Source organism: Centruroides vittatus, unplaced genomic scaffold (assembly GCF_030686945.1).
Source record: "Centruroides vittatus isolate TY-2023 unplaced genomic scaffold, ASM3068694v2 scaffold_3315, whole genome shotgun sequence".
NCBI lineage: Eukaryota > Metazoa > Arthropoda > Arachnida > Scorpiones > Buthidae > Centruroides > Centruroides vittatus.
The window spans coordinates 80,259-92,858 of NW_027122703.1; the positions used below are offsets into that span (position 1 = coordinate 80,259).

The 12,600-nt window shown below is 30.0% G+C and overlaps 1 protein-coding gene across 1 annotated transcript in view; it reads right to left on the reverse strand.

Annotated features, from left to right (window-relative positions):
• Window positions 1-12,323, reverse strand: part of LOC136988420 (PR domain zinc finger protein 15-like) — a 51,544-nt gene extending 39,221 nt beyond the window's left edge. Inside the window, exons 1-4 of the mRNA XM_067286264.1 lie at window positions 12,265-12,323; window positions 11,958-12,013; window positions 5,124-5,371; window positions 125-335 (exon numbers count right to left, since the gene is read on the reverse strand). Coding sequence (XP_067142365.1) covers window positions 125-335; window positions 5,124-5,371; window positions 11,958-12,003 — 505 coding nt within the window. The 5' untranslated portion in view covers window positions 12,004-12,013; window positions 12,265-12,323. The remainder of the gene's footprint in view (window positions 1-124; window positions 336-5,123; window positions 5,372-11,957; window positions 12,014-12,264) is intronic.
• Between the last annotated feature and the right edge of the window lie 277 nt (window positions 12,324-12,600).

The window sequence follows — 12,600 nt, forward strand, 5'->3', positions numbered from 1 at the left end:
TTAATTACATTCAATAAAATTTAATTTTAATATCCTAACTTTAATTTCTATATTACCTTGATATTTACTTTACTTTATCTTATATTTAGAATTTTAAATGAATAATGATATATAAAAATATTACCTATTCTTTTACCATAGGGAACCGAATATGCCAATTTCAACTCTTCTCCTTCAAGTAGTTCTTTTTGTGTGCTAAAATAAATGCTTTTGTTTACTTGATAAGCAATAAGATTTGCATCTTTTTCATTTTTAACTGATAAATAACACATCCAATTGCATCTGTTTTCATCAGTTGTGTCAAGAACATCATAATTTCCACCTTTTGAAAATACCTGTATAAAGAAAAAAATTACTCATAATTTTGTAAACATTACAAATCTTTAAACGTGGAAACTGCTTTCAATGATTAAATAGTAATACAGAAAACATTGACAAGTATAAAATGTAATATAAAAGGAATCAATCCTTCTACTACTGTAAGAATATTCATGTTAAAAAGCTTTTCATGTATACAGATAGCATTGATATTTTCCTGAAATCATTTGTCAAGTGACAAAAAACAGGAACAACTGCAACTAAATGATACTATTAATATACCAAAAGGGTAAAGGAAAAAAGAATATCTTTATTAAGAGAAAGAGTATCTTTATTAAAATTGAATTCAGCATAACTTGCTGAATTCAGAGAGTCACCAAAAAAATTATTAAAGCTTTTTACATTAAGAGATAAAACATATTTTTATGAAAGATCTGAAGTATGTAAATCTGATATTTAGTACTTACAAGAGGATGGCCAGACATTTGGGTCTCTGATTCAAACAAAACTTGGTGAGCATGTAGCCCTAAACACAAACAGCTCCTTCTCCAAATAATATGACCCACTTCTCAAGTGTTTTCAAAAAATAGCCAATGATACTGTAAAATAATTTTACAGTATCATTGGCATTATTATTACTATTATCATTCCTTATGTTTATAGCTTATAAAACAAGATATTAAAAAATCATGACATCATTTCCTGTTTGGCAAAAATACAGTCTCTTGTATGTCATTAAATACAATTTTTATTTCTTCATTTATTTTCAGATATTTTCACTCATGTTATATACTAGGGTTTCCCAAACGGGATCCTGGGATCCCAGTTGTTTTTTTAATCCGGGAAAGTCTTCTCATCCCAGGAAATCCCGAAAATTTCTTAAAAATTCACTTTTTTCTTATTTTGTGTTAAGGTTGAGGAAATTTTGCAAATAGAAAGTATAATTAAATCATAAACTGTCAGAATTTATTTCTACTTATTAATTTTAAACCTACTTATTAGCAGTGGTGATATTCAGCGGGTTCTCACAGATTCAGCCAAACCCGTTGTTAAAATTTTCAGTTTTCCGAACCTTGTTAAACACATGGAACATTTCTCAGTGGTTTTGTTTTTTTTTTTTTTTTTTTTAAATATATTAAAATATATGTATTATACTCTGTAATACTACTAAACTAGAGCCTTATACCCCGTTCGCACCAAGCATTTCAATCTAGATTGTGAGCAAGGTCGGGGACTATGTCTTGGTGCGATCTCTCTTGACCGTTTCTATCTCGACCGAAATGAGGTTTAATCGCAATCGATTCAAGAGAGTTCTTGAAACTAGATCCAGTCATAAGAGAGATCCCGCGTGAGATCCCCCGTGTTATCTCCTAGAGATAAGCGCGAAGATAATACAAGATGCCTGTGGAACACGTGTCGGGCTATGGACAGCAAAATAAAAACGATATTGTATTTCGAGAGATGATGACATCTGTCTATTATCAGCAATGCCATTCGGGGTAAAAATTTCTCTGCTTAAAAAAAAAAAAAAAAAAAAAAAAAGTCAACAGCACTAATATACTATTGTTACCTGGTCTTCGCCCAAGGCTCGTTACGTTCCAAATACGCCACTGATTATTAGATATATCACAAGAAAAGGTATTGTATTTATTTCTAGCCAAAACTTCCATTTCGTTTGTTGGTGATTGTCAGGGAAAAATTTTCTGCTAGCGAACCCTTTGTTAACTATTTCGAATATCACCACTGCTTATTAGTTTTTTAAATTTTTGCTCATTATGGCATGTCACAAATGGTCAATAATCAATATGTTGCTTATTTGTGGCAGGACTCTGAAAATTCTTTACTTGTCAGAATCTGTAATATCTGGAATAACTGTGCTTATGCTGTCTTAATTTTTGACCATGTCCAGCTTAGCTTCAATAACTGCATAATGCCAGGTTGTGCAAATTGTGCAAGGATACAAACGAGTACGAAGTCTGCAAGTATGAAGTTTTTCTTCATAAACCTAATTATTAAAGACAAATGATCTGCCAAATTATTGGGCTATAAGCTTGATGTTTCTATTAAAACATTCAAGGTAGACAAATCAAGAATACTAGAGAGCAAAAGAAGTACTACAATCTCGAAAACAAACTAGAAGTCTTCCAGGCTACAGGTGAAAAAACACATAACATCTGTCTTCTCTTAAATGCATTAAACATGATTCCACTCACATCAATTGAATTGGAAAGGGCATTCTCAGTAGCAGGATTTTTCATTACTAAAATAAGAATCAGATTGTGTGATCAGAGTATTGACCATCTTTGCTTTTTAAGCTAGAATCCAACCAAATGCCAAATTCTATTGGGCTAGATATGGTTAAATACTAAATAAATTATGCAACCAATTTGGCACTAGAGGGAAGCATTAGGTGCCATTCCTTATTAAATTCAATAATTATAATATTTAATTAATTAATTTAAATAATTTAGAATAACTGGAAGAAAATTTGCTTTTTAAAATCTTATTATAAAAATTCACAATAATATTTTGTATTATGTTTTATTTGAAAAACAAAAATTACCTTTTAAGTCAGAAGTTTGATCTAAGTTCATTTTTTTTTAAATTTTCAACTCAATTCAAAACATTTTTTGTTGTTGTTGTGTGCAGTTTCCAGCAAACTAATAAATTTTTTATATTTGTGAAAATCTCTACGTAATTCAAAGGTAATTTTTAATATATATCGTACACAGCATTATTAATATGATTTTGGAGGTTGCAGAACATAATAAATTACTTTAAAATATGAAAAATAATTACTGTATATTTCCGCAGATAAGACAATAGTTGAATGATAAAAAAAGGCCCCCAAAATCCGGACAGATACAAAAAATTAGATTGAAATTTATATAAATTAAAACCATTATAAAAAAATGGACAAATCATAATTATTTACTAGTAGAGAGTATGGCATGTCCAAAAAATGGAATAGCCCGTACGTTTTTGTGAATAGTCAAGGTCATTGCCCGAATCAGTGCAAACATTTGCAACAATAGCAAGGCAGAAAATAAAATTTGTTCATTCAAAAAATTATGAATATGACAATTCCATATACGCTATATAGTATTATTATCCAGATGATGATTGCGGATCTAAACTAAATTCATAGGCCATTGATAGTTTGGGGGTCGTCTTATAGGACAGATATATGCTAAAACTATGAGACTTTGACGAAAATTTATACCTCGTCTTATCTGTGGAAATATACGGTATATCATTTGATTTCAAGTTATTTTGTATATCTTAAAAATAATTATTTCTATCCCAAGAAACAGTTCACTTTTATCCCAGAATCCCAGGACAAGCAAAAGACCAGGAAATAAGAAACCCTATTATATACTATGTCAACACAAGCAAATAAGCTTCAGACATTACTGTGGATGAACACAAATGACAAATCTAATATGAAAATAGGATAGTATAGATGCAGCATTTTTTTTTAATTGTTAATGTTATGGACAATCTCTTCATGCACTCTTGTTTCTTATACTTCAAATATAATAATATCACTGAATCTGAAAACAAATATGAAGATATAAAATTTTATTTGACATGAAAGAGTTAAAGCTACAGCATATTGCATTTTTTGCCAAACAGGAAATGACATCACAATTTCTTAATCTTTTGTTTTATAAGCTTTAAATGTGAGCAATAATATAGTAATAATAATGCTAGTTGATATAGTAAAATAATAAAATAATTTTGTTACATATAAAAAAAAATTAAAATTGCAAAAGGCTTGAACCTACATCATGTAGCTCCAATGAATAGTGTCTTATCCATTTGGCTATCACCATTAGAAAGAGAAGTGAAACTTATAAACTAAACACTCAATTTTCAGAGGTCTACTTTTTGGAAATGCTTGAAAAGTGGGTCCTATTATTTGGTCAAGGAGCTGTTTGTGTTTAGAGCTATGTGCACACCAAATTTTGTTCAAATCAGAAACCTGAATGTCTATGTCTGGCCATCTCCTTGTTAGTAGGAATGTAAAGTTTGAGTCAGAGCCAGATTTCTATTTCAATTCAAAAATTTTTCCTGAAAGGTGTTAGATAAATATGTCACTCACCAAACCATTACCAGTTCACGACACGAAAAAAGAAAACTTCTTACAAACATTTTCGTCTATACAGAATAGACATCTTCAGGTCTCAACGATATCAAACCAACGGCTAGTAAAATAGAATGTGATAGTTTGGTGAGCGATATATTTACAACAACCCAGTTTTTGAGATTTATTGAAGGTGTTAGATAGATCACCAGCATGACTCTATTGTTAAAGGAAAAGTATGATGTACAGGGGCAAGCCACTACTAATTTGAGGTGGAGAGCATATATTTTAAATTAAATAAATTAAAAATACGATTAAAAATTGCAGCCCGGCATTGTGACTATGTCACAATAAATATTGTTTGTTGCTTATATATGTTCAGAATGAAGTGGTATCACGGAAATATCCCTAAATTGCCTAAACAATGGCAAAAATGCATTTATGAAAATGAAAATTTCATTTAAAAATATAAAAGTATTTACAGTCCTTTTTTTAGTATATTCATTTTCCCTCTGTGGACCAGAGTTTCATGTAAACAAATTGGTAATTATTATTTTTGGTGCAAGCCTTGTAATTTATTATTTTATTTTTACTGCAATACAATACATTAAAAAACAATAAAAACTTTTACTGATTTTATTTTATTAAAAGATAAACATATTTTTGATAAATAATGATAAAATAAATCAATTCTATAACAATGCTGAAAAATAAATACCAGTAATGGAAAGTCAATGCCATCAACCAATTTATTACAAGTTGGTGCTTCTAATGGTCCAAACTGTGTCCCTGATGGTATATTTGCTTTTGTAAGAACAGAAAATTTTCCATTCCTTTTTATCAATTTTAAATTCTCTGGCAAAGTAAGTCTAGCTCTGGAAGGAACAGGCACGTCTCTTACTTTTTTAACAGCTTTTAAAAGTGGACACTGTGAGGTATCATGTTGATCTCCACAGACATCACATTCTGAAATTACAAAAAAAAAATTATAAGTATATAAAAGTTTTAGAAGTTAGATAATAAAAAATATAAAATGAAATTTGAATACATGTAAGTCCAGGCTATTCAAAGTAATGTGTAAATGGACGAAAGCCAGATGACCAAGATGGTTAAGGCATCAGCCTACCGCTCTGAGGACCTGAGAGTGAGTCTGATTGGCTGAAAAATCTCAAACTTTTTTCATGGACAATCTGTCACAAATATGTCAGGCTCTATCTCTCACCAATTATCTTTAAACATGGAAATTGCTTTTTATGGGCACTGAAAAAGCTCTTTTGTTCCCAGATAAAGGAAAAAGTTCCTTCCTGTTTCCAAAGTTTCCAGAAAGGTTAGGAAAAAAGTGGACTGATGAAATCACAGATAATCAAAATCTTGAAAACACAAAATGCAAAGTGATTAATTTTATAACAACATTTATGTGCTTTGTCAAAGTTCTATGATATTTACAATTAAGATTTATGATAAGATAATTTATTATTTTTACTCTATGCAGTTTGGTAGTCTTATATGATGCATTGTTTTTTCAAGTTTTGAGCTATGTTTTCCTAGCTTCATTGATGAAAGCTTAATTTATATAGTGCAAATTATAGTAGAAATGTGGACTAATGATCTTATAATTAATCATTCTTCAATTCATAGATGTTATAAAACAATGAAAAAGAATACGGTAGAATTAGTAAAAATAAGCTTTCTATAAGCTCAACAGACTTTTGTTTATTGGGACAGTAACTTGACATTTACATCAAAACAATTAAACATCTGCCTAACGTATTGGACTGATAAAAAAAATTAATTCATTTTTTTCATAGCTGTTCAATACAAAAATGAACACTGCACAAACGTTTTACAACTCCTTCCAAGTTCTTCAAGTGCGACTGAATGGTTATCGAATGGAATGTTATCGAAACTAATGCCTATTTGTAAAAGTTTTTAAAACAATGTAATTTGAACGACCATTTGAAAATATAAATATAAAATTAATATTATATAAGTGTTGTAATGCGCATAACGATCATTCAACTAATAACTACTATGTTGTGTCAAACAGGGCCTGCCAGGCCATTGACAGCACCATTTCCTCCTTAAAATTTATACAGAATGACTCAAAGTTAGCTTTAAAAATTTCTATGGCCCCCAACCATCTGAGATGCTCTGTGTGCAATGTTGTGAGGAGGAGTTGAAGTTTGCACTATTTCCAGGTCTGCTGTATAGATAGAGGGTTGTGGATGTTCTGGCATGTTGCACATCTGAGATATGCTCTTGTATTCTTCTTCTCATAAAATGTTTAGTGAACCCAACATACAGAAAGTCCTTATTGCATCTGATGTCTCTGATAGGGACACTGTATATGCCAAGAAGTCTGATAGGGTTGGCAGAGTCCTTTCCATTTTGAAGAATGGTAAAAATAAATGGGTAAAAGAGCATCTCAGATGGTTGAAAGCCATAGAAATTTTTAAAGCTAACTTTGAGTCATTCTGTGTAAATTTTAAGGAGGAAATGGTGTTGTCGATGGCCTGGAGGCCCTGTTTGACACAACATTGTAGTCATTAGTTGAATGATCATTATGCGCATGACAATGCTTACACAACATTAAATTTATATTAGATGAAAAGCAATATGAATTGCACGTTTACTGGCAATTTTTGCAAATAATGAACATAGGAAGGGGTGGTAGGTTATACAAAGCCATTCCATCTTCCTACCATGGTCTGTTATAAAGGTGTCTACCTTTGGTGTGGATTCTGGAGAAATTGTGGATCCGGTGGAATTGATCCACTATGTATATTTTCAAATGGTTATTCAAATTACATTGTTTTAAAATTTTTTACAAATAGCCATTAGTTCTGATAACGTTCCATCAGGTAACCATTCAGTCAAACCTGATGAAGAACTCTGAAGGAGTTGAAAAACGTCTTTGCAGTGTTCGTTTTTTGTATTATATGCACCAGAAATTGGTTTTATGTCTGTTGTACATATATTCTGGTGTGAAGTGGTGTGTATATAAACAAGAACACCTGGAAAAAGACATAACAGGAGCAGACCTGTAACTGGAGTGTATAAATTCAAGTTGAACTGCATATAAGATTAGTATATGAACAATACAGCAATAATATTAATATTACATTAATACAAAACAGTTTACTGCAGTTAATAAAATGTTGAAATATTGGGTATTAAACTCAATATCTCAGCATTGGTGGTCATTCATCTCTTTGTAAACACAAAAGTTACAAAGTGTTAATTGATTGTGATAATATTGCTGTTGATAGATGATGATATTTATGAAAAATTAAGAAAAATCTGGAATCCAGTTATCCACATCCAATCATATATCTTAACAAAACTTGGATATTTATGTAGTGATTGTGTACAGTTTATAGTATTACACACTGGAAATGAAAATGGATGGATTTCAAATGCAAATTTGTTATAGACCACTCAACCATCACCAGTTCATAACCAAACAGAAAAAATTCTTGCTATGAACATTTTCATCTACATTAATAGACATCCTCAGGTATTGACGATATTGAACTAACGACGATATCGAACTAACAAATATTCAAAAGTACATAGTTAATCGGAACTTTTAAAAACATTCTATTCTACTAGCCGTTAGTTCGATATCATCAATACCTGAGGATGTCTATTACATATAGATGAAAACATTCATAGCAAGAATTTTTTCTGTTTGGTTATGAACTGATGATGGTTTATTTGGTGAGTGGTCTATAAATAAGTACCCAGTTTTTTAAAATTTATCAAATTTGTTATTCCATTCTAAATCTTAGTATGCAAATTTGATCAATCAACTTGAATTCTGAGAATTTTCAGCATAGGCTTGTTAACAAACTCATACCCAATATTCCAAAGAGAAATATTATTGTGATGAACAATGTCTCATATTATTCACATCAAATTAACAATGCCCCTACATGTGCATGGAAAAAAGGTAATATTGTGTCTTGACTATACCATCATAACATTTTGTATCCTCCCAATCCCTTGAAGAGGGTGTTGGGTGGATACTAATTCTAGTTAAAGAAAATAAGATAAAAACTAAGTTTTACATCATTCATGAGATATTAAAAGAACATGGCCATTCAGTTTTACATCTACTGTCATACTATTGCAGCTGAATCTTATCAAGCTTTGTTCAGCACAGGCTAAACAGTATTTTGAAAAAAAATGTTAATAGAAATGCTACATTTTATGAAAACAATGTAAAAATGATATGGCAAGAACCTCTCAATAACATAACTGCAGACAGATGAGCTGACTGCATTAAGCATGGGAGAGAGACTGAGAATTACTAGTATAAGGGCAGCTAACAGAAGACAATATAATTGATCCAATTATATTTTCTATAAGTAATACCAATGATAAAATAGATAATTCAGTGAAGAAATTGATGAGTGAAACAATCTGATATATCTGTTAACATCATTTGAGCAATATTTTTATTTAAACAAACAGCTCTTTTCAGAACTATTAATAATTGCTAAAGAAATTAATTTTGTTATTTCACATTTTTATAATATTCAGATAAAACCATAATCATGAAACTTGATTCATTGTTTAAGTGAATAAATATTTTAATCTGTCTTACATAAAGCTTCAACATTTACTTATTTTCAGTTTTTTAAGTTTTCAACCTTCCATGAGGGAATGAAGGAGGGTACATTTTGTCCAGCAAAGAGAAAAATAATCAATACAGTACATTATTAAGTTCTTTTTCCCTTAATCTGATGCTAAATGTTACTACAACAGATTCTTGGTTGCTAAGAAATATGGTAAAGGTGAATCATGTATATAGTATGTGATTTGATCACTTTGGCATTGCTATCAGTATTTATAACATGTTTAGATAAACTCTCTAAAAACTGCAGTTACTCTTAGAGATTAATCCAAAACTTTCAAAGAACAAGACTATTTTCCAAAATTTGTTTTTTTACATACACTCCTGTATACAACTTGCTTCACACCTATCAGTCACTGATTTGTCTTCACACTTCACTTGTTCCAGACAAAAAAGTGATTTCAACTAAAGATGGGAGTATATGAATGCAAGAATTGAGAACTATTAAATTGAAAAAAGTTTGTTGTGTTCCTAAGAATTTGCACTAGGTACAGTACTTGAATACTGAAATTTCTCAGATGCATTCCTTATGAACTCACTCAACAGCAAACAGGCCAATTTGAGAACCAAGAACTAGTGTATGGTTCTACCATTGAAAATTCTACTTGCATTGTAATAATCCTAATATGACTAAATCAAATACCATTATACATGTTATTCTGTGCTCTGACTTCTCAAGAAATTTTAATAATTTAATTAATTGTTAACTTTAATCTCTATACTAGTTTCAGAATTGAACTCTTGATAGTTTCTCTGTAATAAAATATACTCACTTTCTATTCTTGGAGATGTTTATTTTTATCAACCTCTCCCTTTTCAGATTTTTGATTGAATCTAAAAATTCTTTAAGCGGACTATGTGCATCTTTATCCATATTTCCATATTGCTTTTATATTTTACTTTTGTTTTTATTTCATTACTAGTTTAATTACTATGTTAATTTAATGTGCATTTCTTTCATTTTACAAATATGCCAAATAGTAAATTTAAAACAAACTGATGCTTTTACACTGAGATATTTTAAATCAAAACAAGTTTAAAACTGTTTACAGATTCAAATTTTTTCTTAAACACAACAGAAATTTACACATTTCTTAATCAAATTTTCCCAATTCAAATATTTTTGGGGGGTAATTATGGGATTGAGTAAGTTCCAAAACATGTTTAATCCATTAAAAACATTAATCTTTATAATTATTAATAATGTTTATAAATTTGTTCTCAAATATTCAATATCAAAACAAGTAAATAAATGCACCCTACACACAACACCATCTGTGGCCATCCGGTAAACCTGTCTAGCGGTACAAGAATTTCAAGTTTCCTCTCATGACTTTGTTTGGACGGCAGACCATCAGTTGCCAGAAATTTGGGGTGGTAACCGATGGTATATCATAATTAATAAAATTCCATACAGAAGAAGTGTTGAAAATATTTGGTTTCTTTATTTAACAAACTTTTTAAGCAAAGAAAAAGAAGATTGATTAATCATTATTAATTAATTTAGCAAATATTTATTTGAATTTAAACTTAATGAAGAATTTAAGCATAATGATGTAAAGAGACATTTTTATATGCTCATCTATAATAAATAAATCAATTTATCTTAGTTAATAATTAAATATGAGATTCGTAAATTTATGATACAGTTGTTAAAAATTACGTAAAGATAGCCATACTGGTACAAATGCAGCTCTCAATAAAGTAGTTGGGACCCTATCATAGCTGTAGACCAGCGTTTCTCAAAGTGGGCGATAACGCCCCCTTGTGGGCGGTGAGTAAATCTAGGGGGCGCTGGAGGCAGGGCACTGAACGGTGATCAAAGGTAAAAGTTCCCTTTCCTCTGTCAAACGGATAAGAGGAAATATTGCATTTAATGGTTTCCAGATGTCGAGAACAATGTACGGTAAGGGCACAAAGTGTGAGATTCATAGAAAAGTTTTCCTAAGAATATTTCCAATCCTTTCTCACACGGGGGGCGTTGGGTATAACTTTATGGAACAAAGGGGGTGGTGAATCGAAAAAGTTTGAGAATCACTGCTGTAGACCATGCCCATAGAAGTAAAAAACAAGCCAAAGGAATCAATGATCTACAAGACAAGTGACCTTTTACATGTAGCTTCTTAAAATCAGCCTATCAGGAATTTTGAAGGCACTCAAAATATTTTTATTAATGATTTTTTTTTTTTGCTATTATTTATACACTCATCAACAGATGAGAATATAAATATTGAGATTCAAATATCTCAATGATCTTAATCTAATATTTATATCATCTATAATGTGTGAAATGGAAGAGAAATTGTCATCAGTAATGCCAGTTATTTTGTAGAATAAGAAAAGATAATAATTAAAGAATCATTTTCATAAGAAGTATGGAAATGTAAGATAAAAATAAAAAGAAGTAGAAAGACAAGTCTAAGAATCAACTCAAACTGAAGAGGGTAGAATATGTAAAGGAAAACAACAAAGCAATGAGGAAGAAATAATGATGATTGAAAGATAAAGCATGTCAATACATCTATTTCATCAGAAACTGTTTAAGCTCTCTTCTGTTTACATTACATTAAGATTTAAATAAAAATGATGTTTTATATGGCAATAAAAAAAAGACAACAGTTCATCCAACTACTTTAATACATTAAAATTTTGAATGTATTATCAGTTTTCTTATTTGTATTAAATTATTTATTTTTAAAATAAATACAATACATCATCAACTTTCATTAAATAATAATAATAATATTCACTACATTTAACCACATTTTTATAAATAAATAAATATTATTATTATTTAAACTGAAATTGAAAAAAATTTAAATAATCTGTTTCAAAGATAACACAGGAATACAACACAATACACTTAGCAAATATTAAAAGGAGAAATCAAACGAAACGAACGGAAATTCCTACCTTCTAGTTCATCAACAGTCTTTGTTGGTGAATCAACTTTTCCCATCCTATTTTTGCTGCAAATAAAAATTATTATATTAATATATAACATTGGTTTTATTATACAAATTATAACGATAATAAATCAATAGATAATCGTCGATGACCATTACTCTGCTATTTACTTTGATAAAATATAAAATACAAACAGTCGTTTTACATCGAAATTTTATGTTTATATTATAAAATCATAATTCAAATTATTTTATTAAATTGAGATTAAACGGAAAAGTAGCGATAATCGAAATATTTGAACAATTTAATTTACCTCCGTTTTATTCGTCTACTACATGTTTTACCAATACCGAAATATCAGGGCGCCATAAATGCCATCTCGCTAAACTACAATAGGCATGAACAGATAAGAAATCGATTAATTAATAGTCTTCATTAATGTGAAATTCAGTTTAAAATAATTTTTCGGGACAAATGTAAATGTAATAGTTTATTCTTTGTATAGAGTATTTTTACAATTTTTACATTATTCAAATTTTATAAAAATCAAAATAATCAGGCCGTGTTGTTATGGCGTTACTCTGCCGCTCTGAGGGACCGGGATCGAATCCGGGCAAGCAACTCACTAGGATCAGTGCATCTCTTGGTT